This window comes from Notolepis coatsorum (assembly GCF_963971535.1).
Source record: "Notolepis coatsorum genome assembly, chromosome: 16".
In the NCBI taxonomy this organism is placed as follows: Eukaryota; Metazoa; Chordata; class Actinopteri; order Aulopiformes; family Paralepididae; genus Notolepis; species Notolepis coatsorum.
In genome coordinates this window covers 56,786,467-56,813,487 of record NC_140180.1, presented here as the reverse complement: position 1 = coordinate 56,813,487, position 27,021 = coordinate 56,786,467, and the positions used below count along the sequence as shown (strand labels likewise).

General features: G+C 42.8%; 1 protein-coding gene across 2 annotated transcripts in view; it reads left to right on the top strand.

The window, feature by feature from the left end:
- klhl4 (kelch-like family member 4) overlaps positions 1 to 26,397 on the top strand; it is a gene marked incomplete at its 5' end in the record, with an annotated part of 131,448 nt that extends 105,051 nt beyond the window's left edge. For both annotated transcript variants that reach the window (XM_084331619.1, XM_084331618.1), the window contains 4 exons: positions 6,324 to 6,486; positions 14,427 to 14,639; positions 15,847 to 16,018; positions 24,829 to 26,397. In XM_084331619.1, the coding sequence (XP_084187745.1) occupies positions 6,324 to 6,486; positions 14,427 to 14,639; positions 15,847 to 16,018; positions 24,829 to 24,888 (608 nt within the window). In that variant the 3' untranslated portion in view covers positions 24,889 to 26,397. The remainder of the gene's footprint in view (positions 1 to 6,323; positions 6,487 to 14,426; positions 14,640 to 15,846; positions 16,019 to 24,828) is intronic.
- Between the last annotated feature and the right edge of the window lie 624 nt (positions 26,398 to 27,021).

The following is a 27,021-nucleotide window of genomic DNA, read 5'->3' as shown; positions in this document are numbered from 1 at the left end:
AACAGAGGACACTTTTTTTTTGCATACAAATTATTTAATGCACTTTTCCATTGAAGGAAAACTAACATGGATGGCATTCACATCACAGCCTGAATAATATCACAATATTAACCACAGCATACTGGATTATCCTGAATAATATCACAATATTAAAGACAGAATACTGGAGTACCCTGAATAATATCACAATATTAACCACAGCATAATGCGGATCTGACTGTCTATTCTTCTGATAGCAGGTGTTTAATCAAAGATCCCCGCTTTCTAGTGTTGCACAAGGGCCAATCAGCGGGAGGGTTTCATTTTCCATTGATGGGGATTTGATTGGCTGTTTACCTGCGGTCACAGGATTAATAACGTTAACGTTAGTTCGGCCAGATAAACAATTAAAATATACTAATTAAAATGGTTGGACCTGTGAGATTTGTACTTTGTACTTTGTAGGTCTGCATTTTAAATGTAAGGAGTAAAAAGTATGTTTTTCTTCTCTGAAATGTAATGGAGTAAAAGTACAAAGTATACAAACCTAATAATACTTGAGTAAAGTACAAATCCCCCAAAACAGTACTTAAGTATTGTAACAAAGTACAATTACTCAAGTACTTTACACCCCTGATCATCGCCTACGGCAAGCGTAAACGCTCAAAAGGCAAACCGTAAACAGAACCCGAAGCGAACCAAGACCGCAGTGTGTACACAAACTAGAGGGGAGAGAGGGGGGGGGGGGGAGTTCGCATCAGATTCGGAAAGGGGCCAGAACGGAACGGAATAGAAACGAATAGGTGAGTGAGAAAGGGCCCTGAGTCAAAACCAAGACCAAGCTATCTAGCTAATAATTAACGGTAACAATACTAACATTATCGAACTAATGTTAGCTAATCTGGGAGCATGTCTATGTTCCCCGGGTCCTATGTTCCCCGGGTTCTATGTTCCCCGCTTTGATTGATTGAAAATTTTAGACCACCAGCCCTGATTCCAAACTCTAACCTTAACCAGTTCGAAAGAGGGCCTAAGCTTAACCAGTTCGAAACAAGGCGGACATTAATAATTAATAAAATAAAAAAAAATTATAACATTTTCAATCTATTAATCAATCAAGCGGGGAACATAGGACCCGGGGAACATAGGGATGATCCCGTTAATCTTTGCTAGCTTCACTTGACACTTACCTTTCCTTATGTTTTCTTTCAACTTGTTTGACGTTGTCCCAGTCGTTGTGAGGGTTATTTTGCAGAACTTGTTCTCTGCTTTTTTTTCTTCTTAGAACTCGTTTTGCAAAGAAACTCAGTGATTTACAGTATGTAGGCAAATATTATTGCAAAAGATTTTGGACGACATCTCATTCTCTTCTCTGCAGTCACAGATGGTACACTGCTCTCTCCCTTGTCTCCTGCGTTCTCCTTCTTGGCGCTCAAGTGAGGGGGCAGAGGGGTGGGGGGCGATTAAAGTACTTTCAAACTTAAAGATTCAGTACAAAGAAAATTGTGTTTTTCAACCATTGCGTTGCAACGTTGCATTTCTTAACAGAATGTATGTTGACATACAGTAAGATTACCCAAAATGTTAGAGCTGTTGTTGAACATGATGACTATATCCCTTTGATCTCTATCCCCCTGGATATCAACTAAATCAAACCATTTCAGATATCCCATCTGCTTCCTTTGACATATCTCATAATACACACAAGTTACTCTGATTGACCCATCAGTCACATGTAGCTGCTCTGATCAGTCACATCTACATCTATTGCAGCTGATTGGAGTCAAGCATCTCTAGTGTCTAGTGAACAGAATGCCACGTCCCCTCAATCTACTGAGACTTGGCTGTAGATACATAGAGACATAAATACATTATGTCATGATGAAACTTACAAACTTAACAACAAGTTAATATGTCGCTTTTATTATAACTTACCTGAATTTTATGTTAATTCCAAAAAACACATCAGTATTATATCTAGGGATGTCCGATATTATCGGCCGACCGATATTATCGGCCGATATCGGCAGTAAAATGTGATATCGGAAAATATCGTTTTTTTTTTTTTTTTTTTTTTACATTTATTTAACCTTTATTTACCCAGGCAAGCAAGTAAGAACCAATTCTTATTTTATTTATTGTCAAAAGTATGCATGTTGGTTTAATTCAACAACAAGAGATATGTAATGTTAATTTTAACTTTTTTAATTATCATATTTTGCACAGATAATGCTTACATTTAGAAAGCCTTTTGAATGCATCCAGTGAAATTATTAATTACCTGAAATTATTCAGTTTTTTTGGGGGGAAACCCTGCATATATCGGTATCGGTTGATATCGGTATCGGTATCGGTATCGAAATTAAGAGTTGGACAATATCGGAATATCGGTATCGGTAAAAAAGCCAATATCGAGCATCCCTAATTATATCCTAGGATATAAGAACAGTGTAAGGAATGAATATTGGTATGTTATCATGATATGTATAACACATCTATAACCATGTTCACAAACCATTATGCATTGTAAAAACTCTTAATAGCATTATAAAAATGGCCTTATATAATTTTTTTATTTTTATTTTTTTATCATCATCATCTTCCACCATGCCGACAGGTTTCCTGGACTTGTTTAGGGTTTTAGCTCGGTTAGGCTGGTGGGGTCATGTGAACTGGTTCTATATAGCATGGATCAAACGTATATGGTAAAAAATATAAAATCTTGCAGTCCTTTGATATTTCCCCATTTCTTATATCAAAGCTTGTCACGTGGCGCTGGCCCTGCTCTTCTTAGACCCTGCTCGATAACGTCAGGGGCAAAAAGAGGAGGAAGATCTTGTCTAGCATTTGGCTCACTCTCCCAGTGTGGTACGAGGTATCCGCAAGCTAGCCTGCCCAGGAGATTACACTGTATAGATTACCTGTGGGCTCTTTGATGTTCACTGTTGCACATCTCTCTCTCTCTCTCTCTCTCTCTCTCTCTCTCTCTCTCTCTCTCTCTCTCTCTCTCTCTCTCTCTCTCTCTCGCACAGTTTGGGTCTGAATATATGAGCTTATGATCTGCCCACATGCTTTGCCCGCTGTTGCCTGCTGTGTGCTTTTATAGGAAAAGCAACAAAGGAAAGTGTCTTTTTCCCCTCTTCCATTCCTCCTGAACCACAACGTTCAGTAATAAAAGTGGAATAGTTTCTGTTGGACTATATTCATGTCGTCAGGTCTTTCTGAACGCTGTGTGGTCCTGAGGTTCCCTCAAGATCATCTGTCGCTCACCAATAGAGGAGTAGCACATATAAATCCATTGTGTCGAAACATCCTTTGCATTGTTGCTGGTTTAAACCGCTTTCCTCTGTGACTATATGATATGAGAAATAACAATGTGTGTTTTTATATTCTTCTTGTTTGCTGAATAGATTCGGGCAGCTCGATGACAATGACTCACTCACTCCACCACATCCTAATCCAGCAGGGAAAAAAATAAAAATAAAACAAAAGGAAACCCCCCCAAAAAAACCAGCTACGTTGCCTCTGGCTCAACCCTTTCGAGGATCCGTCAAAGCAAGACGAAACAACTTCAACTCCACAAGCCGTTTAATCTCTTTCTATTGATTACATACCCGTTTTTGACAGCATGCCATTTTCTGAGACGTTTGAAGCATTTTAAGTTTGTTTTCAACAAGCCAATAGAAGCCATTCGTAGCTCTCAAACAGCTTGATATATTTCTAGGTTATAGCTGCTTGTGTAGTGATTGTTAATTGTACATAATTCACCCACGGAACTATTGTTAGGAACAAGAGTTCCGCCCGGACATTATATGAGGTGGCACTACTTGCCACCACGAGTCAGTCCTCTGCACGCAACGTACCTGTAGCATGTTGTATGTGTGTACCAAATAAATGCTGTTCGCTCTAACTCGAGCTACCGTCTCCGACTCCCATCTCTCGGCACTACACTGGTGACCCTGACGTTGGTCTCGCTGAAGTATCAGGGACCGAACCGAACATGGCAAACGATGCCGTTATTATTCGATTGCCGGAGTTTTGGGAGCATTCTGCGGCGGCGTGGTTCGCGCAGGCGGAGGCGCAGTTCGCCCTACGAGGGGTTGACGACGACGCCGCGCGATATTACCACGTCGTCTCGAGCCTCGGGAGCACTACAGCGGCGAGGACGGTAGGCTTCATAACAGCTCCGCCTGCACGGAATAAATATGAGGCGTTTAAGACGCACCTACTCAGGATATTCGAGTTGTCGCCGTCTGAGCGGGCCCGACGCTTGCTGGATATACGTGGCTTGGGAGACAGCATGCCGTCGGCGCATATGGAGATGATGCTGAACCTACTGGGCGCCGAGCAGCCGGACTTTTTATTTAAAGAGCTGTTCCTCAGATGCATGCCGCCACACGTGCAAACGGCACTGGCCAATACGGCGACTACTGATCCCCGTGCTTTGGCAGAAGAGGCTGACCGCTTCTACCTGGCCACTCGACACTTTGCCCCAGGGCTAATAGCCTCGACTCGCGGTTGCACGCCGCAGGGGGGAGGGGCGAGGAAGAACAGGAGCAGCGCGGCCGCGGGCCTGTGTTATTACCACGCACGTTTCGGCGCGAGGGCGACAAGATGCCGTTCCCCTTGCGCTTTCGTCAGGACGCATAAACGCAGACACCTGCGCCCAGTGGCAGCGGTGAGCGCAGGTATGTCGAACGGGCTGCTTTTCATTAGGGACACACTCTCCGGTTGCAAATTCCTCTGCGACACCGGAGCTCAGAGGAGCGTCCTGCCAGCTACAATAGAGGACACCGCCGGCGGTGATAGAGGTCCACGCCTGACGACCGCCAACGATACCCCTATCCGCACCTACGGTACGAGGACCGTGGAACTGTGTTTTGGGGGCCAGCGGTTCACGTGGGACTGCATCACGGCCGACATTTCGTTCCCACTACTGGGGGCGGATTTCCTGGGTGCACACGGTCTCCTCGTGGACATTAGACATGGCCGCCTAATAAACGCACAGACACGGGCCTCGTTGGCATGTGTCCGCGATGAGGCGACATACGGCGGCCTTCTTACAGCCTTCACCGACCACGAACCCCTCACGTTTTCTGAGTCAGGACACGTCGCCGAGAAGCCCAACGTCGTCATCGGAGCTGTACAGCCGGACCTCGACTACGTCAACAGGGGCTCGGAACAGGCCTCCGACCACGACATCCAGGCCCTCGGGACTGCAGATTCCAGTCTACGCCTGGAGGACGTCGCGATTGGGCACGCGGGTCCGACGCTGCTGAGTGACCTGTCCACCGGACACCCTAGCCCACAGGCCCCTGAGGACTGGCGAAGGCTCGCCTTTGAGGTGGGGTACAACCACCACAAGGTTGAACCCGCCCACGTAGACATTTCCCAGCCCTTAGAGCTGGCCCTCTCCCCCCGCCGAGGCCGTCCGCCGCTACCCCGGGACCCGCCAACGACGGAGCTGCCGTTGGCCTCGTCGACGTCTGTGCCCCCGGGTGTCGGGGAGGACACGGGCGCTTGCGCCGCCCCTACCTCCCCGCCCCTGGCTTTCCGCACTCACCGTGGCCGGTTCATGCCCCCGGGCGCCGTGGAGGGCGCAATCGCTTGCACCGCGCCCCGGGTTGTCCGCTCACGCCGCGGCCGGGTCGTTGTCTCTCCCCGCCGTGGAGATTTTGACCATGGTTGAATTCTGGGGGGGCTTGTGTAGTGATTGTTAATTGTACATAATTCACCCACGGAACTATTGTTAGGAACAAGAGTTCCGCCCGGACATTATATGAGGTGGCACTACTTGCCACCACGAGTCAGTCCTCTGCACGCAACGTACCTGTAGCATGTTGTATGTGTGTACCAAATAAATGCTGTTCGCTCTAACTCGAGCTACCGTCTCCGACTCCCATCTCTCGGCACTACACTATACACTTTGAAGTGCTGTAGGTACAGTCACACTACAATATGACCAGTTCCACTGCTGTGCTCCTGTGATGCTTTAAATAATATTATGTAACCATTACCCTTTGTATGTTAATCCACTAATCATACAATCTTCCATTTTGGTAGATGTCCCGCTCTTTTCAAATTGAACTCCAGACTACATAACTCATTGACGGTTGGAGCTATTTGAAGTAACATGGTGTAACTCTGTAACTTTGTGCAGGCATTGCTGTGTTGGAGGGCCCCATGTATGCTGTCGGTAGCCATGACGGTTGGAGTTATATGAATACGGTGTAACTCTGTAACTTTGTACAGGCATTGCTGTGTTGGAGGGCCCCATGTATGCTGTCGGTAGCCATGCCGGTTGGAGTTATATGAACACGGTGTAACTCTGTAACTTTGTACAGGCATTGCTGTGTTGGAGGGCCCCATGTATGCTGTCGGCGGCCATGATGGTTGGAGCTATTTGAACACGGTGGAGCGCTGGGACCCTCAGGCCAGACAGTGGAACTACGTGGCCAGCATGTCCACACCGCGGAGCACCGTGGGAGTCACTGCACTGAACGGAAAGTAAGTAGCTCTGTCTGACGAAACTACAGACCATCCTGGCATGAATTAAAACGACTTACCGCACTGAAGTAAATGTGGAATTGTCTATTGAATTGTCATAATTGCCCTGCATATATTACGCTACCTTGTATGTAGATGTTTGATTGTACAGTAATCATTATTTTTGCAACAATGGTTTACACAATTGTCAAATTAAAATACTTAGAGGAACATGCCAACATTATGTGCTTACTGTCTTCTCCAGAGTCAGACAAGAAGATAGATATCAATTTCCTCTGTGCCTTCAGTAGAGAGCTATCCGGCTGCAAACTAGCCTAGCTTAGCACAAATGAATGGAAGTGGATGCGGACCACTAGCCTAGCTTAAAGCTCCGGGAGAGGTGTTTTTGGCCAACAATAGGCTAGTGGTCCGTATCCGCTTCCATGCAGCCGTATAGCTTTTTTTAAATTTTTTATTTTTTTATACTTTCTCTTTTTCCCCCTTTCTTTTTCCGTTTTTCTCCCATCCCAATGTTAGTTGTTATGCCAATTCCCAATCCCCTACCTGGTCGTTGCGTGCTCTGCTCCCTACCGTTGGTCTGGGAGGGCGGAGACTATCACATGCTTCCTCCTACACATGTGTAGCCAATCCCCACTTATTTTCACCTGGCAGCGCGGACTCTCACTGGGGGAGTGTAACGTGTGGAGGACACTACCTCCCCCAGGATCCGACCTCGCTGTGCAGGCGCCCCGACCGATCTGTAGGAGTCGCTGTTTTACAACGACCAGGACCCACCCTCGCCGGGTTTTCCCACCCTCTAACACTGCCAATTGTGTTAGTATGGACGGTCGGCCAACCCGGAAGCACCACAGCTGGATTCGATCCCACTGTCTCTGTGGTGGTGGGCAGACGCTTAGACCGCTGCGCCACCCGGCGGCCCTCCGTATAGCTTTCTTTTCTTTTTTTTATCTACTTTTTCTCCCATTTAAAATTTTTCTCCCATTCCAATTTCGTATCATCCAATTCAACCCTCCCCTGTCTCGAATGCTGTTTCTTGCCTCCCACAAGCCGGCTGCAATGTGGACTAAGTCATACATAGCACGAGTCCCCTCCGATACTCGAGGTAACAGCAGTCTCATCTTTTCACCTGCGCGGCGCAATCTTTCAGCGTCAGGGGTCTGCGCTTTGGAGGGGCGCCGCCCCCATCGCTTCCTGATTCTACTGCGCAGGCGCACCAACCGACCTGTAGGAGTCGCTGTCCACAACACCCGATCCCCACCCATCAGTTTCCCACCCCCTAATACTACCAATGTGTATTAGTACGGACAACCAGCTAAACTGAAAGCAATGTGGAGCGCTGGGCTCGAACAGGCGAACCCAGCATCTCCAGTATTCGTGGTGAGCGCCTTGCCCACTGCACCACGTAGCCACCTCCGTATAGCTTTCTAATGAACGCACAGAGAGAAAAGTGGTATCTATCTCCTTGTCTGAGGAAAGTGGTATCTATCTCCTTGTCTGAGGAAAGTGGTATCTATCTCCTTGTCTGAGGAAAGTGGTATCTATCTTCTTGTCTGAGGAAAGTGTTATCTATCTTCTTGTCTGAGGAAAGTGGTATCTATCTTCTTGTCTGAGGAAAGTGGTATCTATCTTCTTGTCTGACGAAAGTGGTATCTGTCTTCTTGTCTGAGGAAAGTGGTATATATCTCCTTGTCTGAGGAAAGTGGTATCTATCTCCTTGTCTGAGGAAAGTGGTATCTATCTCCTTGTCTGAGGAAAGTGGTATCTATCTTCTTGTCTGAGGAAAGTGGTATCTATCTTCTTGTCTGACGAAAGTGGTATCTGTCTTCTTGTCTGAGGAAAGTGGTATCTGTCTTCTTGTCTGAGGAAAGTGGTATCTATCTTCTTGTCTGAAGAAAGTGGTATCTATCTTCTTGTCTGAGGAAAGTGGTATCTGTCTTCTTGTCTGAGGAAAGTGGTATCTATCTCCTTGTCTGACGAAAGTGGTATCTATCTCCTTGTCTGAGGAAAGTGGTATCTGTCTTCTTGTCTGAGGAAAGTGGTATCTGTCTTCTTGTCTGAGGAAAGTGGTATCTATCTTCTTGTCTGACGAAAGTGGTATCTGTCTTCTTGTCTGAGGAAAGTGGTATCTGTCTTCTTGTCTGAGGAAAGTGGTATCTATCTTCTTGTCTGAGGAAAGTGGTATCTATCTCAGTGGCGGCCGCTGGGTACTTCGCCACTAGGGGCGCTATACCAAATATTTTGCAAACATGTACAGTACAGTACTGTACCACGCAAGACTCATGGCAAGACGTGAGCGATTCGACTCACGCTCACGGCAATGAATCGGCTCTTATGAACGAGTCGCTCAGCTGTTACTACAACAACACACAACCAGTCAAATAAAGTATAGTCTAGACTCTAATTCACAACTTGAAACACAATATAAATAGAAAAGTTAGAAACAAAACTCGCCTGTCTCCAAACACAGGCAGATCTCTCCCTCTCTCCTTCTCTCTCTCACACACAGCGCGACGTGGAATCGATTCGTTACACAATCAGACCTATTATATACCAAGAATAACTTCAGTATGAGTACAGGGCTGTACACATATTTTGCATATTGTTAAACGAGCCAAGGCTAGCTATTAAACTATCGATATGAATCGAAAATCTGGGACCCTGATGTAAACAAGACAAACGTCTTTCTCTGGTCTGCATCCCCTTAACAATTGTGTGTATTGAGCCGTACTGTATTGTACCCATTCTGCAATCTGTTAATAAAGTTCTCATTCATTCATTCATTCAAACATAGACAATATTGAACAAGCCATAATTCACGTATTTTCAATCCGAGAGAGCTGCAGTAGTTAAATCAATGAGCCATCGATAAATAAACAATCAGCAATGTCTCGCTTCATGAATGGCCAGCAGTAGTACTGCTCCTAAAAAAACTATTTACAACCGTTAACGTTAAGCCAGTTAGCCCGCACCAGCCTAGTAGTACTACTAACGTTAGCTCCCAGAACGATAGCCAGTTAGCCCGCACCAGCCTAGTAGTACTACTAACGTTAGAGAGAGAGAGAGAGAGAGACTCACTGTTTAGTTGAAACGTCCAGGGCAGGAAACGTGTATAATCCGCCATATAGCTTGTTAGCCAAGTGTTAGCTCAGCTGAGCTCGTCGACGTTAGCACAACACTCAACAAGTACATTCCTTTGTCCATTTCCGCTCGAACAGACTGCAAACTACCTGGCGTTCTATCGCCATGCTCTAAGACAAACTCTAACCTTAACCAACTTTGAAAGAGTGCCTAAGCTTAACAGTCTAAAGAACTTGCAGTCACAGCACGGCACGCTCTAAGACAAACAACAGTCCTAGTACCAGGAACCAAGCTAGAAGCTAGAATTGGAACATTAGAAATTGGATTCGGCCAATCAGAGATCGTCTCTGTGAAATTCTGCCATAGAAAAAAATACTGGCGTCGGCCAATCAGAGAGCGTCTCCGCGAAATGCGGCTATGGAAATTCTCACGGAAGTTCACGCTGCTTTCTAGACCGCTTCAAATCGTGCTCGGATTCCAACATAATAGTCATATTTCAACGCACAACGCCGTATGCACTGATTGGCTGTGACGGAGACAGCGATCAAACTGTGACGCGCAGTCAGAGCGCTATCGCTTCTTGCCCGGGCGAGAAATACGAAAAAATAAAAAAAAACGTCACTTCCTGCCCATGAAAACGCTGTTTTTTTTATTTAGATAATAACGTTATATTGTGCATTGGAAATACAAACATACTTAAAATGAGTAAATATTATTCATTTTAAACATGTTTATATTATTTATAGGGCTATAAAACAAAAAACAAAAAAGTTTTTTTTTTCTTCTTCTCTCATTTAACAGGTGGGTCGGCGCCCTAGCGCCACCAGTGGCGAGCCGCCACTGATCTATCTTCTTGTCTGAGGAAAGTGGTATCTGTCTTCTTGTCTGAGGAAAGTGGTATCTATCTCCTTGTCTGACGAAAGTGGTATCTATCTCCTTGTCTGAGGAAAGTGGTATCTGTCTTCTTGTCTGAGGAAAGTGGTATCTATCTTCTTGTCTGACGAAAGTGGTATCTGTCTTCTTGTCTGAGGAAAGTGGTATCTGTCTTCTTGTCTGAGGAAAGTGGTATCTATCTTCTTGTCTGAGGAAAGTGGTATCTATCTCAGTGGCGGCCGCTGGGTACTTCGCCACTAGGGGCGCTATACCAAATATTTTGCAAACATGTACAGTACAGTACTGTACCACGCAAGACTCATGGCAAGACGTGAGCGATTCGACTCACGCTCACGGCAATGAATCGGCTCTTATGAACGAGTCGCTCAGCTGTTACTACAACAACACACAACCAGTCAAATAAAGTATAGTCTAGACTCTAATTCACAACTTGAAACACAATATAAATAGAAAAGTTAGAAACAAAACTCGCCTGTCTCCAAACACAGGCAGATCTCTCCCTCTCTCCTTCTCTCTCTCACACACAGCGCGACGTGGAATCGATTCGTTACACAATCAGACCTATTATATACCAAGAATAACTTCAGTATGAGTACAGGGCTGTACACATATTTTGCATATTGTTAAACGAGCCAAGGCTAGCTATTAAACTATCGATATGAATCGAAAATCTGGGACCCTGATGTAAACAAGACAAACGTCTTTCTCTGGTCTGCATCCCCTTAACAATTGTGTGTATTGAGCCGTACTGTATTGTACCCATTCTGCAATCTGTTAATAAAGTTCTCATTCATTCATTCATTCAAACATAGACAATATTGAACAAGCCATAATTCACGTATTTTCAATCCGAGAGAGCTGCAGTAGTTAAATCAATGAGCCATCGATAAATAAACAATCAGCAATGTCTCGCTTCATGAATGGCCAGCAGTAGTACTGCTCCTAAAAAAACTATTTACAACCGTTAACGTTAAGCCAGTTAGCCCGCACCAGCCTAGTAGTACTACTAACGTTAGCTCCCAGAACGATAGCCAGTTAGCCCGCACCAGCCTAGTAGTACTACTAACGTTAGAGAGAGAGAGAGAGAGAGACTCACTGTTTAGTTGAAACGTCCAGGGCAGGAAACGTGTATAATCCGCCATATAGCTTGTTAGCCAAGTGTTAGCTCAGCTGAGCTCGTCGACGTTAGCACAACACTCAACAAGTACATTCCTTTGTCCATTTCCGCTCGAACAGACTGCAAACTACCTGGCGTTCTATCGCCATGCTCTAAGACAAACTCTAACCTTAACCAACTTTGAAAGAGTGCCTAAGCTTAACAGTCTAAAGAACTTGCAGTCACAGCACGGCACGCTCTAAGACAAACAACAGTCCTAGTACCAGGAACCAAGCTAGAAGCTAGAATTGGAACATTAGAAATTGGATTCGGCCAATCAGAGATCGTCTCTGTGAAATTCTGCCATAGAAAAAAATACTGGCGTCGGCCAATCAGAGAGCGTCTCCGCGAAATGCGGCTATGGAAATTCTCACGGAAGTTCACGCTGCTTTCTAGACCGCTTCAAATCGCGCTCGGATTCCAACATAATAGTCATATTTCAACGCACAACGCCGTATGCACTGATTGGCTGTGACGGAGACAGCGATCAAACTGTGACGCGCAGTCAGAGCGCTATCGCTTCTTGCCCGGGCGAGAAATACGAAAAAATAAAAAAAAACGTCACTTCCTGCCCATGAAAACGCTGTTTTTTTTATTTAGATAATAACGTTATATTGTGCATTGGAAATACAAACATACTTAAAATGAGTAAATATTATTCATTTTAAACATGTTTATATTATTTATAGGGCTATAAAACAAAAAACAAAAAAGTTTTTTTTTTCTTCTTCTCTCATTTAACAGGTGGGTCGGCGCCCTAGCGCCACCAGTGGCGAGCCGCCACTGATCTATCTTCTTGTCTGAGGAAAGTGGTATCTGTCTTCTTGTCTGAGGAAAGTGGTATCTATCTCCTTGTCTGACGAAAGTGGTATCTATCTCCTTGTCTGAGGAAAGTGGTATCTGTCTTCTTGTCTGAGGAAAGTGGTATCTGTCTTCTTGTCTGAGGAAAGTGGTATCTGTCTTCTTGTCTGAGGAAAGTGGTATCTGTCTTCTTGTCTGAGGAAAGTGGTATCTGTCTTCTTGTCTGAGGAAAGTGGTATCTGTCTTCTTGTCTGAGGAAAGTGGTATCTATCTTCTTGTCTGAGGAAAGTGGTATCTATCTTCTTGTCTGACGAAAGTGGTATCTGTCTTCTTGTCTGACTCTGGAGAAGACTTTAAGCGTATTTCCCATAATGTTGGCGTGTTCCTTTAAGTGACACGATTTGTTTTTTCTTCCTGAAAACAGTTGTGGGACAGCACTCTGTTGGCTCTCTGCTTCCTTCCTGCATTCAGTATTTGATGTTGCCATTTTGATGTAGTGAATCCTGAAACACAGACACCATGAGGTGTCCGCGCGGCGCTGCTGTTTCCAGTCTGTAGTACTAACACACATAGCGTGCTCCCCGAGGTTCCTCTAAATGAGATGCATTGTGGCGTCGCCTCCCTTTAAATAGAATGTGTTTTTGGTGCCGCGGTAGATAATCCAGACACTCTAAAAGTGTAACGGTAATTACTTCGCATTCGGTTATTTAAAACTCCCCGTTACAACAGTTCAAAAGTAAAATTAATTAAATCCACGGACCCAACCGCCAACCTACTTTAAGTACGGGAGGAGAGAGGAAGACGCTGCTGCCGTTGTTACTGCTGTTGTGCTGCCGTTGTGCTGCCGTTGTGCTGCCATTGTGCTGCTGTTGTTACTGCTGTTGTGCTGCTGTTGTTGTGCTGCTGCTGTTGTGCTGCTGTTGTGCTGCCGTTGTGCTGCTGTTGTTGTGCTGCTGCCGTTGTACTGCTGTTGTGCTGCTGCCGTTGTACTGCTGTTGTGCTGCTGTTGTACTGTTGTTGTTCTGCTGTTGTGCTGCTGCCGTTGTACTGCTGTTGTGCTGCTGTTGTTGTGCTGCTGCTGTTGTGCTGCTGTTGTGCTGCTGCTGTTGTGCTGTTGTTGTGCTGCTGCCGTTGTGCTGCTGTTGTGCTGCTGTTGTGCTGCTGTTGTGCTGCTGTTGTGCTGCTGCTGTTGTGCTGCTGTTGAGCTGCTGTTGTGCTGCCGTTGTGCTGCTGTTGTACTGCTGTTGTGCTGCTGCTGTTGTGCTGCTGTTGTGCTGCTGTTGTGCTGCTGCTGTTGTGCTGCTGTTGTGCTGCTGCTGTTGTGTTGCTGTTGTGCTGCTGTTGTGCTGCTGTTGTGCTGCTGCTGTTGTTGTGCTGCTGTTGTGCTGCTGCTGTTGTGCTGCTGTTGAGCTGCTGTTGTGCTGCCGTTGTGCTGCTGTTGTTGTGCTGCTGTTGTTGTGCTGCTGTTGTGCTGCTGCCATTGTACTGCTGTTGTGCTGCTGTTGTGCTCACACACAGTCTTCATTCTTCATCCTTAGTAAATCCTGGAGTTATTTCTGCATCTAGGTCAAAAATAGACAACTAGGAAGCCGTTTCCACAGCCCCCTCCTTCCTGTTGCTGGGCCTGTGAGGGAGATGCACCGCTGAGACTGATATGCTCTCTCTCTCTCTCTCTCTCTCTCTCTCTCTCTCTCTCTCTCTCTCTCTCTCTCTCTCTCTCTCTCTCTCTCTCTCTCTCTCTCTCTCTCTCTCTCTCTGAGGAGAGGATGCGGTCAAGGAAAAGGGTTATTGAAAAGAAACGCAACCCCACCTCTATATCCAAGGGGGTCGAATAGCCTGCTGTGTTGGTGCATAATCAGAATGCGGTCGTGGGATGTATACCAAACAACTGAAATGGCAACTTGATGTGTACACTCGAGTCATTCTGACACAAGGTCAAGATTACACATAAGGTAAATAAATTGAATGTTTTTGCACAACAATAGTAACGTGCCGTATTTTTCCGTTCCAGACTGTTTGCGGTTGGCGGCCGGGATGGCAGCTCATGCCTAAGGTCGATGGAATGCTTCGATCCGCACACCAACAAGTGGAGCATGTGCGCCCCGATGACCAAGAGGCGAGGAGGGGTGGGTGTGGCGACGTACAACAGCTTCCTGTATGCCGTGGGCGGACATGACGCTCCCGCCTCCAATCACTGCTCCAGACTTTCTGACTGTGTTGAGAGGTACACGTCTTTGTTCTGTTCTGTTAGTTGAAAACAGATCAAGAAACGTCTTGGTTGTTTACAGAGGAGAGGCTTGTTGCAGTTGGCTTTCCCACACAACCAGAGGGAGTTGAAACCGTTCTCTGCTACACCATATAATTCTATGTGCGACGCTAGTCTTTTTTCCACCCTTTTCCTGCATTTTTTAGGCATGCCTGCATGCACGCCAGCCTCAATTGAGGGTGTCATATTTTCCATGGGGTGATTTTACAGTCATTTCTACAGTGTCTGGCACCATCTGGTGGCCGTGATATCACCCTGCAGCCTGATTGTGATTCTGATGACATAATGTGGTTATTATAAGTGGGCTCCTTCAGTAGCCATTCACTGCTCACCCACCATAAATACCACACCACTATAATGTTGAATCATTGTGGGCTCATTCCTGTGTACCTTTCCCCCCACCAATTCAATGAGTGGGTTATATAGAAACAAACAGTGACACAAACAGTAATGAAGTTGGTATCCATTTTACCTTGTCCAATATAATATATTGTAGTGTATGTATTCACTATTCAGATACTGAAAATAGATTGATAATACACACACAGTGACACATTGAATATTGTCAAATAGACTTACTTGTTCATAAATTATTATTTACACTTATTGAGTTAATTTGACAGAGATAGTGTTTAAAGTTTTTCGTTTGCTACAGATGGTAAACAGTAGCTACATGACATTTGTCCCATTGATTGGAAGTTGTGGGCAAGTCCAAGAAATATGACCCCAATGGTGGTATAATTGGGGTGCTATAATTAAAGGTCAAAAATGTGAACTTTGAAATGTCATAACTCCTCCGCCAAAGTCCAATTTACAAAATTTGGTACAGACATCCATCTATCCTCACTCTACACATTTGCCTCAATGACCCATAAAATCTGGCATATTGGATTCTATTGAATCTGAGCATATCAGATAAAGATCAAGCATGGAACAGCTAAACAACTGGCTAAACCTTGTATCTGTCAACTACATTGTGAAAGCAAATAAACGGTTCAACTACAAATCCCAAGTCATACAGTGGCGCATTGGGTGTTGAAACGTGTTAAGAAAGCTCCCTGGAAAGTCTTATCCGCAAATGAAACTCTGCGACTTTGTGATTCAAGGTTGAAACAGTGAATTGTACACTTATCTACTACCCCTGTCCCCTCTAAACTGATCTCAGGTATGACCCAAAGACGGACACATGGACGACGGTGTCCTCCCTCAGTGTCCCCCGGGATGCGGTGGGCGTGTGCCTGTTGGGGGATAAGCTGTATGCTGTGGGTGGATACGATGGCCAGTCCTACCTGAACAGTGTTGAGTCCTACGACGCACAGAACAACGACTGGACAGAGGTAACTTGACAGGAGTCAATCATGCTGTAGTTACACAGATTGAAATGTGTAACGTGCATAATAGAGGCCTTGTTTGGATTGTTTGTGTATCTGTATCTCTTCCAACATGGCTGTCTGTAACCATTAGGGGTGTGATGAAATGTCATGCCATGATATAAAAACAATATGCATCATTGAGACGAAAAACTGATTTGCAATATTGGGACTGAGGTGCCAGAACACCAGTGTTAGGCAGTAATGCGTTACTGTCATTTTATTACTTTCCCAGTAACGAGTAAAGTAAGGCTTCACAATTTCCAAAATACTAATTATGTTACAGTTACTAAGTAATACTGCATTTCTGCCTTACATCGTTGCCAGATTGTCCTCCTATAACGTTAGTTTAAATACGCAAGCCGGCAGGTCAGAGCGAGGTCACGTCGGCTACTAGCCAAAAAGCAACATGGAGGGTGGAGAGAGGTAATGTTATGCGTTCAATAGCTGTCTGTTGTAAACTATGTAGGGGGAGCAAAAAGTTTGCAACCGCTAAAAATATTACATCTAATTTGATAAAGCATCTGATAAAAAACCTGACACTGACAGGGAAGCCTCTACCAGTGCCAGTGAAGAATGTGAACTAAACAACAGAAACTGGATCTAAGGCCATGGTTAGACTAGTGTTTTTGTGGCGTTTTTTTATACGTTTTTGAATACGTTTCATGTCCCTATTACACAGAAATGCGTTTTTTGGCGTTTTTTTGTGGATACGGCTGAAACGCTAAATTGTGTTTGCGTTTTGGAGAAACCCTAAAAAACGCGCCGACAACAGCGTGTAGTCAGCACGGAGCCGTTGTTGCGAAAACGCCCATGCGCAGTAGATACCATCTGCGTGCCCTTCCGGTGACAGCAGAGCTGTCCCAAACCAAATAGCTGCAGCTACTATGTGTTGTCAAGTTATTGTTATAAGGACCCCAGTCCAAGCTACCACAGTCTGCATTCCCTTAACAATTGTTTGTATTGAGCCGTATTGTATTGTACCCATATGCAATATGTTAAATAAAGTTTACATCCATTCATTCTGCTAGCATTACCGATTGGCACTGCCACTGGATAACATGAGCTAGTGTTAGCTATCAAATCCTGTTAGCTCAAAGCTCATCTTTCAACTTAACAAGCATTAAACAAAATGGCCCAGTCATCTATTCACTTTTTTTTTAATACACACAGCGTTGTCTCTAATGTTATCTAACTACTGATAGCTCCCGATATCATCAGTTTGGTGCTGGCTAAGTAGCGTGAGCTAACGTTAGCTTCTAGCCACAATGCTATACTGTTATAATGGCAAATTCCATTGACGTTAGCATGCAGCTAACAATGCTACCGATCTTTTTTTAGACTAAACTATCCGCTCTTGGTGGTCACTTGTGTGGATATTAGTTTTGTTTCATCAACAAATGACAGGCAGAACACACAGTGAATGTATCCGTTTTGTTTATTGCACTTTTATTAGGCTTTGCTGAAAAAGAATTGCTGCATTGAGTAAATAGGCAAGATGGTGGCTGCCTTGTTGACATTTTCTTTGCTGGAGCTTCCAGGAAGTGTATTGGCACATTCAAGTTCTGATTGGTTGAAATTGCCTTCATGTTTGCCACCTACTGCCACCTACTGCTTTGGCAGTGTACTACATCAGTGTGCTCAGGTGACAAAAACGGAAAAAAAAACGAAAGTGTGACTCGAGGCGCACGCGCGGCGAAACGCATATGACAATGATACGAAAATGAAACGAAAGGTGTAACCGCAGCATAAGATCAGGGCAAACACCACCCTGTGAGTGGAGAAGGTCTGAAGAAGCTTGTCGCTGAGTATATTGTCAAGGAAATGTTACCTATTTACACGGTTGACACGCCCTCATATCGACGTATCATAGAGAAAATATCCACAAAGAACACAAATGGGTCTCATTCACCAAGGACTTACGACAAAAAGGGCTTTCTCTTAGGGCCATTTGAGACCTTTTCGGGCCGATTTTGAGATTCACCAACCGTCCCAATAAAACATATATAATTAATATTATATTATAATATATTGTCTATATTCATGTCTTGCCCGAAAAGGTCTCAAATGGCCCTAAGAGAAAGCCCTTTTTGACCTAAGTCCATTGGAGAATGAGACAATGTCAAGCTGCCAAGAAAGACGTTTGCTGGCTACCTCACCTTCCCAGTGTTGGAAGCTAATTTGAAGGCCACACACTTTGTGTCCACCACAGCTGACATCTGGACAGCTAACAACAGAAGCTAAACAGGTTGCACATAACCTTTAGTTACTGTAATAAGTAACTAATTCCACTTCCTGAGTAACTTGAGCACAGACAAGGTGCTGGAACACAGAGAGGGTGCTGATCCAGTGTGTTTGGGGGAGAAAAAGTGGAGAAAAAGTCACAAGACCTAGGCTGCTGGGCTGAAAGTAAACAAGAATGACATAATAAACAACACCATGTGCAGCGCACTGATTGTTGAAATATATATTGTATATCTTCTTACATGAAAATGGGGCCAAGTAAACATATGCCCACACACCAACCTTATCATTGACCAAAAACTCATTTCACCACACAACATTAATTTGTCCGAAACAGCCCACAAAACAGCCCTTGGCCTCTTTCTACTTTGCAATGTTATCCCCAGGGTCTTGAGCAGATAATCCATGACCCAACGCATTGCCAGCCTGCTGATTCCTCTACGACAGGGTCCAACTGGTTTTAAAAGCTCAACTAATACAACTGTCTTTTTGACCAGTTTTACACCGTGTTGCCTACTTCACGCAGTTCATGTGCACTAAAGTCAAACACTGCGTTCAGGACAGGCTTCACTGCGTGACCTGATTGATGTCTCTCTGCTTCCTTACTCTCTACACCAGTAAGCGTATTCCCAGTGTACGTGACACTATAGGTTATAAAATGGGCAGCTCAAATCAATCAATATGATTGGTTCATAGCCATGGTATAATGAGCGTACATCCACAGTTATGATTCAAATTCCTTTTAACAAGTCAGTATCACTCCACGTCTGAGGAAAAAAACGTTTGCCTTGTTAAATGAGATAGTCTGGTCTACGGAGGAGACTGGGGCTGACACATGCAGATTGAGGAATCCCTCGCGTCACGGCATGCATGTAGGCCTATGTCCATACATGGACCAAGAAAGGTTCAAAATGTCCGTTAGCGTCATCTGAATCAGATTATTTGATTATTGGGTGGCTGATTGGTGCAGTGGGCAAGGCGCTCACCACTAACGCAGGAGACGCTGGGTTCGAGCCCAGCTCTCGGCGTTGCTATCGGCTGGCCGGTCGTTCATACTAACACAATTGGCAGTGTTAGAGGGTGGGAAAACCGGTGGGTGGGGATTGGACGTTGTGGACAGCGACTCCTACAGGTCGGTTTGGTGACGCCGGTGCGGCGGAAACAGGAAGTATCGGGGGCAGCGTGAGCCTCCCACGCGTTACTCCTCGCCACTGAGAGTTCGAGCTGCTGCGGTGAAAAGATGCGACAGGCTGCCTCCTCGTGTCCTCACTACAGCCCACCAGTAGGGAGGCATAGTCTAGCAACGTTCAAGACAGCTAGTGTAGTTGACATGCATGCAAAGGTAAGATTATCTGCTAACTTAATTACATATTTTCATGGAGTTACTCAAACTCAAACTCCAAAGTTCCTTTATAATTGCATTGTGTACAGCGCAAGTACTCACACACATTCAACCAGAGGGGCAAGAGGTGGATTGATTAATTTACCTCTACCTAAGTCTAATTTTATGAAAAGGGCAGTATTTTATAGGGCGATAGTATCCTGGAACTGTCTTCCCAGCGATGTTAGGAACATCAAAGAAAAGGCTAGTTTTAAAAGAAATCTTAAAGGGGAACTATTTTACTATTTCTTTCACTATTTGGGCACTTTTACACAATTCCTGTGAGTTTATGGAACACCTCTGTAATTTTATATTTTTTTAAATTCATTGTTTTGTATTTCTAATCAAGTCCTCAAAAACAGCATTTTTCTACCTCAAGATCTTAAGCCGTTTTGAGCCTGGGCTCCAACCACGGTGGGAACTGTGTGGAGTGTGTGTGAGTCTCAGCAGAGTCTCATGCAGCTGAGTCTCTCTGACATCACAAATCAGCACATTTTCAGATGACTCAGTTCAGTGAGGGTGAATATTGTGAGAGGAGAATTGGAAGAATGCGCCAATATGAGAATTAGAGACATAGATCATATTAATATAAGTCCACATAGCTAGGAAACAATGCTAAACACTGAAAAAGGCCATTTATAAGATAGTTCCCCTTTAAACACTATTTACACTTGCACACACAATAACATTTTGTATTCAGCACAGCTGGAATACATGCACACCCTGATGGATAATACGAAATTGGGATGGGATAAAAATTGAAAATGGGAGTGGATCAAAAAAAGATTATTTGATTATTAACACTTCCACTAAATATCTATATATTAATATTAAGTAATAATCTAGCAACTAACTGGGGAGACTGATAAATTACAGATAAAGGAATCTAGCAGGACGATCGGTTACGATAGTCACGTTGAACGGGGATTCCCAGGTAAACTGGGCATATGTCAACCCCAGTCCTGTCACAGCCGCTCAATCTCCGAAAATGTTGGAGCAAATTTTGAAACAGGTGTTATTTGGACGAACTGACTACATATTTGAAATCTAAATGAGTACATTCTCGCCAGATTTTTCTTTTAAAGTGTATAAACTGACAAAAAGAATGCCAGGTAGTTGTTAGTGTGTATGTTGCATAGCAACCACCTTGCAGTGCAGGCAACCAGGAGGGTCTATTTTATTTTCAACATTATTATTTACTAATAAAGATTTACTAATAATAACATAAACATTTAAATTGAAGTGTGTCTTACTTTCATATTGCCATAGCCTTCTTGGTAACTGTTTTATAAAAGCAATAGCTCACTTCAGGCCATGGCATATATGGTTATTATAATCACAGCTGAGGTGCTGTCCGAACTACGCCTCTTAGCTGTGATATACAGTAATAATAACCATATTTGATGGCCTGTCATGAGCTATTGCTTAATTATACACACATATTGTTTAAAATGTCTTTAAAAATATATTAAGTTAACTATAGGGCAAACAACAGCATTGTTTTGGATATCTTTTGTCTTTCGAAAATAATAAATAAATAATAATATAAAATTGTATTGAGATTGTGAACCCAATATCATGTATCATATCAAATTGTGAGCCGTCAGTAGGTAAAACATTGAAAAAGCATTATATCAGTGTTCCACTGTGACTTCAGTGAGACGAAAATCATAAACGTTTTTGTTGATATATTTCTCATATATATATTTCTCATATATCAACATAGTAACCATTGTTTGTGGGCAAATGGGCTTTCTCCTGTGAAAGGCCTCTATTGATTCAACCGGTTTTAAAGGAAAAATTAAGGTGATATTTTCTTCACTGAGCAGATTATTTCACTGAGCTGTACTGTATTTAATACTTCCTGGAACATGTGACATCATCCTGACATCACACATTACAACTCTTTAAAGGGGCAGTTCACAAAAAAAAAACGATGTTGATTTACTTTGCACATAATCTCATACACATCCAAAAACTCTCAACAGTTTTGCACACATTCATTTAGTTTGACGGTTATTGAGAGTACATTTGTTTGAAAATGGGCACCAGTGATGTCATCAGGGACATTGAATCCTTGTGAATCTAGCTCTATGAAATTATGTACAGTAGATGAGAAAATAGCAATACCTTGTGGGGCGTAGCTGGGGGGGGGGGGGTAGCTTAGGATGATTCCAAGGGCCCAGCACTGGGGGGGCCCCAAAAAAAAAAAAAAAAAAAAAATGTTTTACTAGACATCACTCAGGTGTATTATTGATGCTCTCATTGATACTATGTTTGTGTGTGTGTGTGTGTGTGAGATATATAGAGAGAGAGGGGGGGCTTTGGTAGACTATTGCATTGGTCCATTCATTGAAGATGAACGCAATGCGACATCCTTTACTAGGCTCACCCACCAACTGAACTGCTGATCCGAATGTATAGGTAAAAACCATATTCACTGGGGGCCTACAAATACATTCTTTCATGGGGCCCAGAATCTGGAGCTACACCCCTGCCTTGTGTTATAGTGACTGCTACCTTATCATCTCATTGTTAGAGTTTAGAACAGAGTTTAGAGTTGAATCATTAAAAAAAAATTATGGAAATGTGAGAGTATAGGTGTTTTCGTTCATTTCTGGAAAACTGACTTGACGTTTGATTCAAGGTTTTAATCTCCCTAGCAGATATAACAGCATTGTATGCTACCCTGTGATTTTGAAGAGATTATTTTAGATTTATGTCCCAAAATAACCATGTGTGTGTATGTTAGCATGATAGGACCCAGGGTAAGAACAGGGTATATCTGTTTCAAAGTCTATCCACAATGCTATGAAATAGGGCTGCATGATTAATCGTAAAATAAATCGCGATCTCGATGCATAGACCTATGCAATCTCATTTCTAAATGATGACGATTTTTTTTGTTAAAAGAATATTTGTGAGAGTATAGTGTTTTCGTTCATTTCTGGAAAACTCACTTGACGTTTGATTCAAGGTTTTGATCTCCCTAGCAGATATAACAGCATTATACAATGGCATGCACATTTCTCGATTCTGATTGGCTGAAACAGTCAAGTTACACATGGGTATTTGTTATAACCAACGCTCTTGGTCCCAGGACCCGCCCACAACCGAATTACTATCAATCCGCCGTGCACGTTTTTAGAAGAGAAAGCAGGATGGCGGACAGTAAACGTTACAGAAGGATAATTGATAGGGTCATAAAGACTAAATGAAAAGCGATTCTGTCACGGCGAATGTGTTAGTTTCTTAAACAATGTTGGATTATGTAATTGGTGGGTCGTGAGTCATTGTGGAACAAAATAAAAATTGTGCGAATTGATTGATTGATTGATTAATTGCAAATTGTATTACTGTCCGCCTTGTTTCCAACTGGTTAAGCTTGGCGACTCTTTCGAAGTTGCTCTCTTTCGAAGTTGGTTAAGCTTAGAGTTTGTCTTTAGAGCAGGGCGATAGACCACCAGCCCTGATTCCAAACTCTAAGTTTAACCAACTTCGAAAAAGAGCGACTTCGAAAGAGTTGCCAAGCTTAACCAGTTGGAAACAAGGCGGACAGTAATAAAATTAGCAATCAATCAATCAATCAATTCAATAATCCACCCTCACTTAAAACAGCGCACCTCCCAGCTGCTTCTATAGAAAGTAGGTTTAAATTTTTTTTTTTTTTAATCCCTCCTATAGGGCAAAGAAAACTTTGTTTGTTTTTGTTTTACCTACTTTCTATAGAAGCATCTAAGACTGAAGTTCCAGGTAAAAAAAAATAAAAAATTGGATGTGTTAGTTTGTTGGATGTCTTAGTTGAAAGACAGTTGGATGTGTTCGTTTGTTGGATGTCTTAGTTGAAAGACAGTTGGATGTGTTAGTTTGTTGGATGTCTTAGTTGAGAGTTTCTGCGGATGGTTTTGTCAATAAATCTTCAATTAATGTGTGTTTATTGTATAGCAATAAAGTTGGATGACATCGGCCATTGTATAAAAGTCATTACACCACGCGCAGTCATGGGTTATGAGAATTAGACCATGCCTAGGGGGGTCTAACGACCACCCCTAGGCATGGTATAATTCTCATATCCCACTCCTGCGCGTGATGTAATGCTTTATTGTATGCTACCCTGTGATTTTGAAAAGATTATTTTAGATTTATGTCCCAAAATAACCATGTGTGTGTATGTTAGCATGATAGGACCCAGGGTAAGAACAGGGTATATCTGTTTAAAAGTCTTTCCACAATGCTATGAAATAGGGCCGCATGATTAATCGTAAAAAAAATCACGATCTCGATGCATAGACCTATGCAATAATCTCATTTCAAAATTATGACGATTTTTTTTGTTTAAAAAATATTTAAATTATTATTATTATAATTTTTCTTTACTTTTCAAGCACTTTCATATATGGTATGTTTAAGTTTAAGTCAAGCACTTTGATATATGTTATGTTGTCTGTAAATAGTGCAATAAATGATTTTATTGAAAAAATAAGAATCGTGTGAGAGAATCGTGATCTCAATTCTTAGAGAAAAATCGTGATTCACATTTTAGCAAGAATCATGCAGCCTTACTATGAAATGAAGATTATTTGGGTGGACAGGCTCAAATGAGGACTTGGTTCTCACGGATTCTAGCTTTTGGGCAGTTATTTTTGTTTAATAAATGAATAGATTTATTTCATTATTATATATTAAACAGAATGCTTATAATTGCTGTTGTGTGATAGGGGGGTAAATGCCAACTCAATCCCAAAGCTGCATAGACATTGCATTGCAAAAGCTAAGAATAGAAATAAACAAGATGCTTTTGATTAGCTGTCCAAGACCATACAGTAGAAATAACATCCTGTATGGGAATTCAGTATTCCCCACAGTAAAATCTTTTGACGGGAAACCTTTTGTCAGATTAAATCGTCGCTGCCTTTTGTTGGACTGGATAAAGGGTCAGGATTTGGGATTTAGGATTGTTTTAGTGTTCCATAAACCTGCTCGGGAGCTTGAATCCACCCAATACCAAATAATCTCTTTTCAGACATTACTTTTATGTCCACCAGACTCTTGTTCTTGTGCATTTCAACCCTCATGTGCATGACGTGAAGCAGGGCTTTTGAAGGGGGGACTGGTGAGAGACGGTGTGGTTTATCCTTTGTGTCTTCTGCAGGAGGTCCCACTCAACATTGGCAGAGCAGGAGCCTGCGTGGTGGTGGTGAAATTGCCTTGAGCGATGCCTCTCACAGCGGCCTCGGAGACAAACACTGGAAATAGGCGAAGACGAACGTGGACAAACAAAACAACAGACTAGAGGACGACTCCTGTGAGAATCACCTTGCTCTGTTTGTCCCCCCCCCCCCCCCCCTCTGCTTTCTCAGACGTTCTGATGGAAACACAGACGGAACATAGCCCACAAACCATTGTTTCTGTCGTTAGCTGTCTCCTCAGCCCACATGGGAAGACTTACTCACCAGATTGGAATGCGCTGCACGTTCTCCGCATTCTCAACCCATCAAGAATTTCCATAGATTTGGCTTCGCTGTAGGAACGTTTTTATTTTTTTTGCTGTAATAATTTTATGAAACGTTCTGTCTATGTCCATATGATACAGATGATGAACTTACATTTTTTTTAATAAGTAATCCTACTTGAGGGGTAATTTGACATTTATACAGTAGTATTTCATACTGGTGCCATCATATATATTTTTTAGGTTTATAGGCTACTCATAGATATATTCCCTTATTTTAGACGATTGAAAATTAATATGTACTTGTAATACATAGGTGTGACAATGTAACAGTTTCTTTCATTAACGGGTGGTCTGAACAAACGTTTGTTACTTTTGGACAACAATGTTTTCAGAAGGACCACTGTGAATACTAAAAAGTTTGCAAATCTGATCCTAGGACAGTTTGACAAAAACACAGATGAGAGGAAACAGCTCGAGCACAACTTTCTGCTGAATATGTGTTTTGACTTTTGCCCCGGGAAAAGTCCAATGGAATAATTTTTTTTTTGGCGGTAGCTAAACAACACCAAAGTAATTTGCTTGTTTTTAGAAGTCCTGTTACACGTTAAATGGATGTTTACACAATTGTGAATTATACAAAATATATCATATTGATATTTCACTTTACTGTACAGATATTTGTGAACTTGCCAAAACTGCATTTGTGTTGAGTATTATGCCTAAACCAGTGCAGACTGAGTGATTTACAGTGTTCTTTATCTTTGGGCATGCTGAGCGAACGTTTCATTACCCATCTGTATAGTATTGTACCCTTTGGTTGATACAGGTGATCATTCTGCATTTTAAAAGGATATTATGCCTTTCTGGGTCACTTTCCCCATACATGGGGTCATGTGGAAGATTATTATATTCATGTTGGGTTCATCTTGCCTGCCACATAACAACAAACCAAAAACTTTAAAAGCCCCTACCTACCTGCCACCCAAAACAGTCAAAGTAGCCTACATGAAAGGATAAAAAATAAATAAACATTTTCCAGCATCATAAGAACTTGATTTCTTTTTTGTGTAAAACCTAGCTAACATTACTTTGATTCGATTTATTTTCTTTCTTTCCTTTTTTGTCGTTTTGTTTTGTTTGTGATGATCGTTTTGGTTGTAGAAGTTGAATATTAAAGACTCATTCAGAGGGGGAGCAATTTGTAATTGTAATTATAACATGATTTTGGGCCAAATGTCGCTTTTTATCATAATTTTGTACAGCATGCAGAGCTACAAATAAAAAAAACTAAAACTTAATTCTCCTCTGCTTTGTGTTTTCACTGAATTCTCACTTCTCAATTCTCTATGTGCAAAAATAGACACGCGGAATAAAGCCCCTCATTGGATGGATCTGAATTTACCCGATACTCAAAAGATTCTTATACAGGAGAGTTTGGAAAGCTTGAGTCAACAATGATGTCATTAGAGTCACAAAGAGTCAATGTAGACTGTATGAATGATGTTGAAACTATCACGTTTGTTGAAAACATTTGGCCATTACCTTCTACTTTCTCTGATCACTTGGCTGGACAAAATGGGGGACCCTGATGGAAACAAGACTAACGTCTTTCTCAGGTCTGCATCCCCTTAACAATTGTATGTATTGAGCCGTACTGTATTGTACCCATTCTGCAATCTGTTAAATAAAGTTTTCATTCATTCATTCACACCTGCTGCCTCCACTCAAAATGTAGAATATGAGGAGGCAAAAATAATGGATAAAATCTCTCTTAGTTGGACCTTGCTGTAGTGTCTGTTGTACAATTGCATGATATACACTAGGTAGGGTCTCTAATGAATACAATACAAGAACAGGGCTACTTACACGTTTGTTCTTGAAGATTATTAA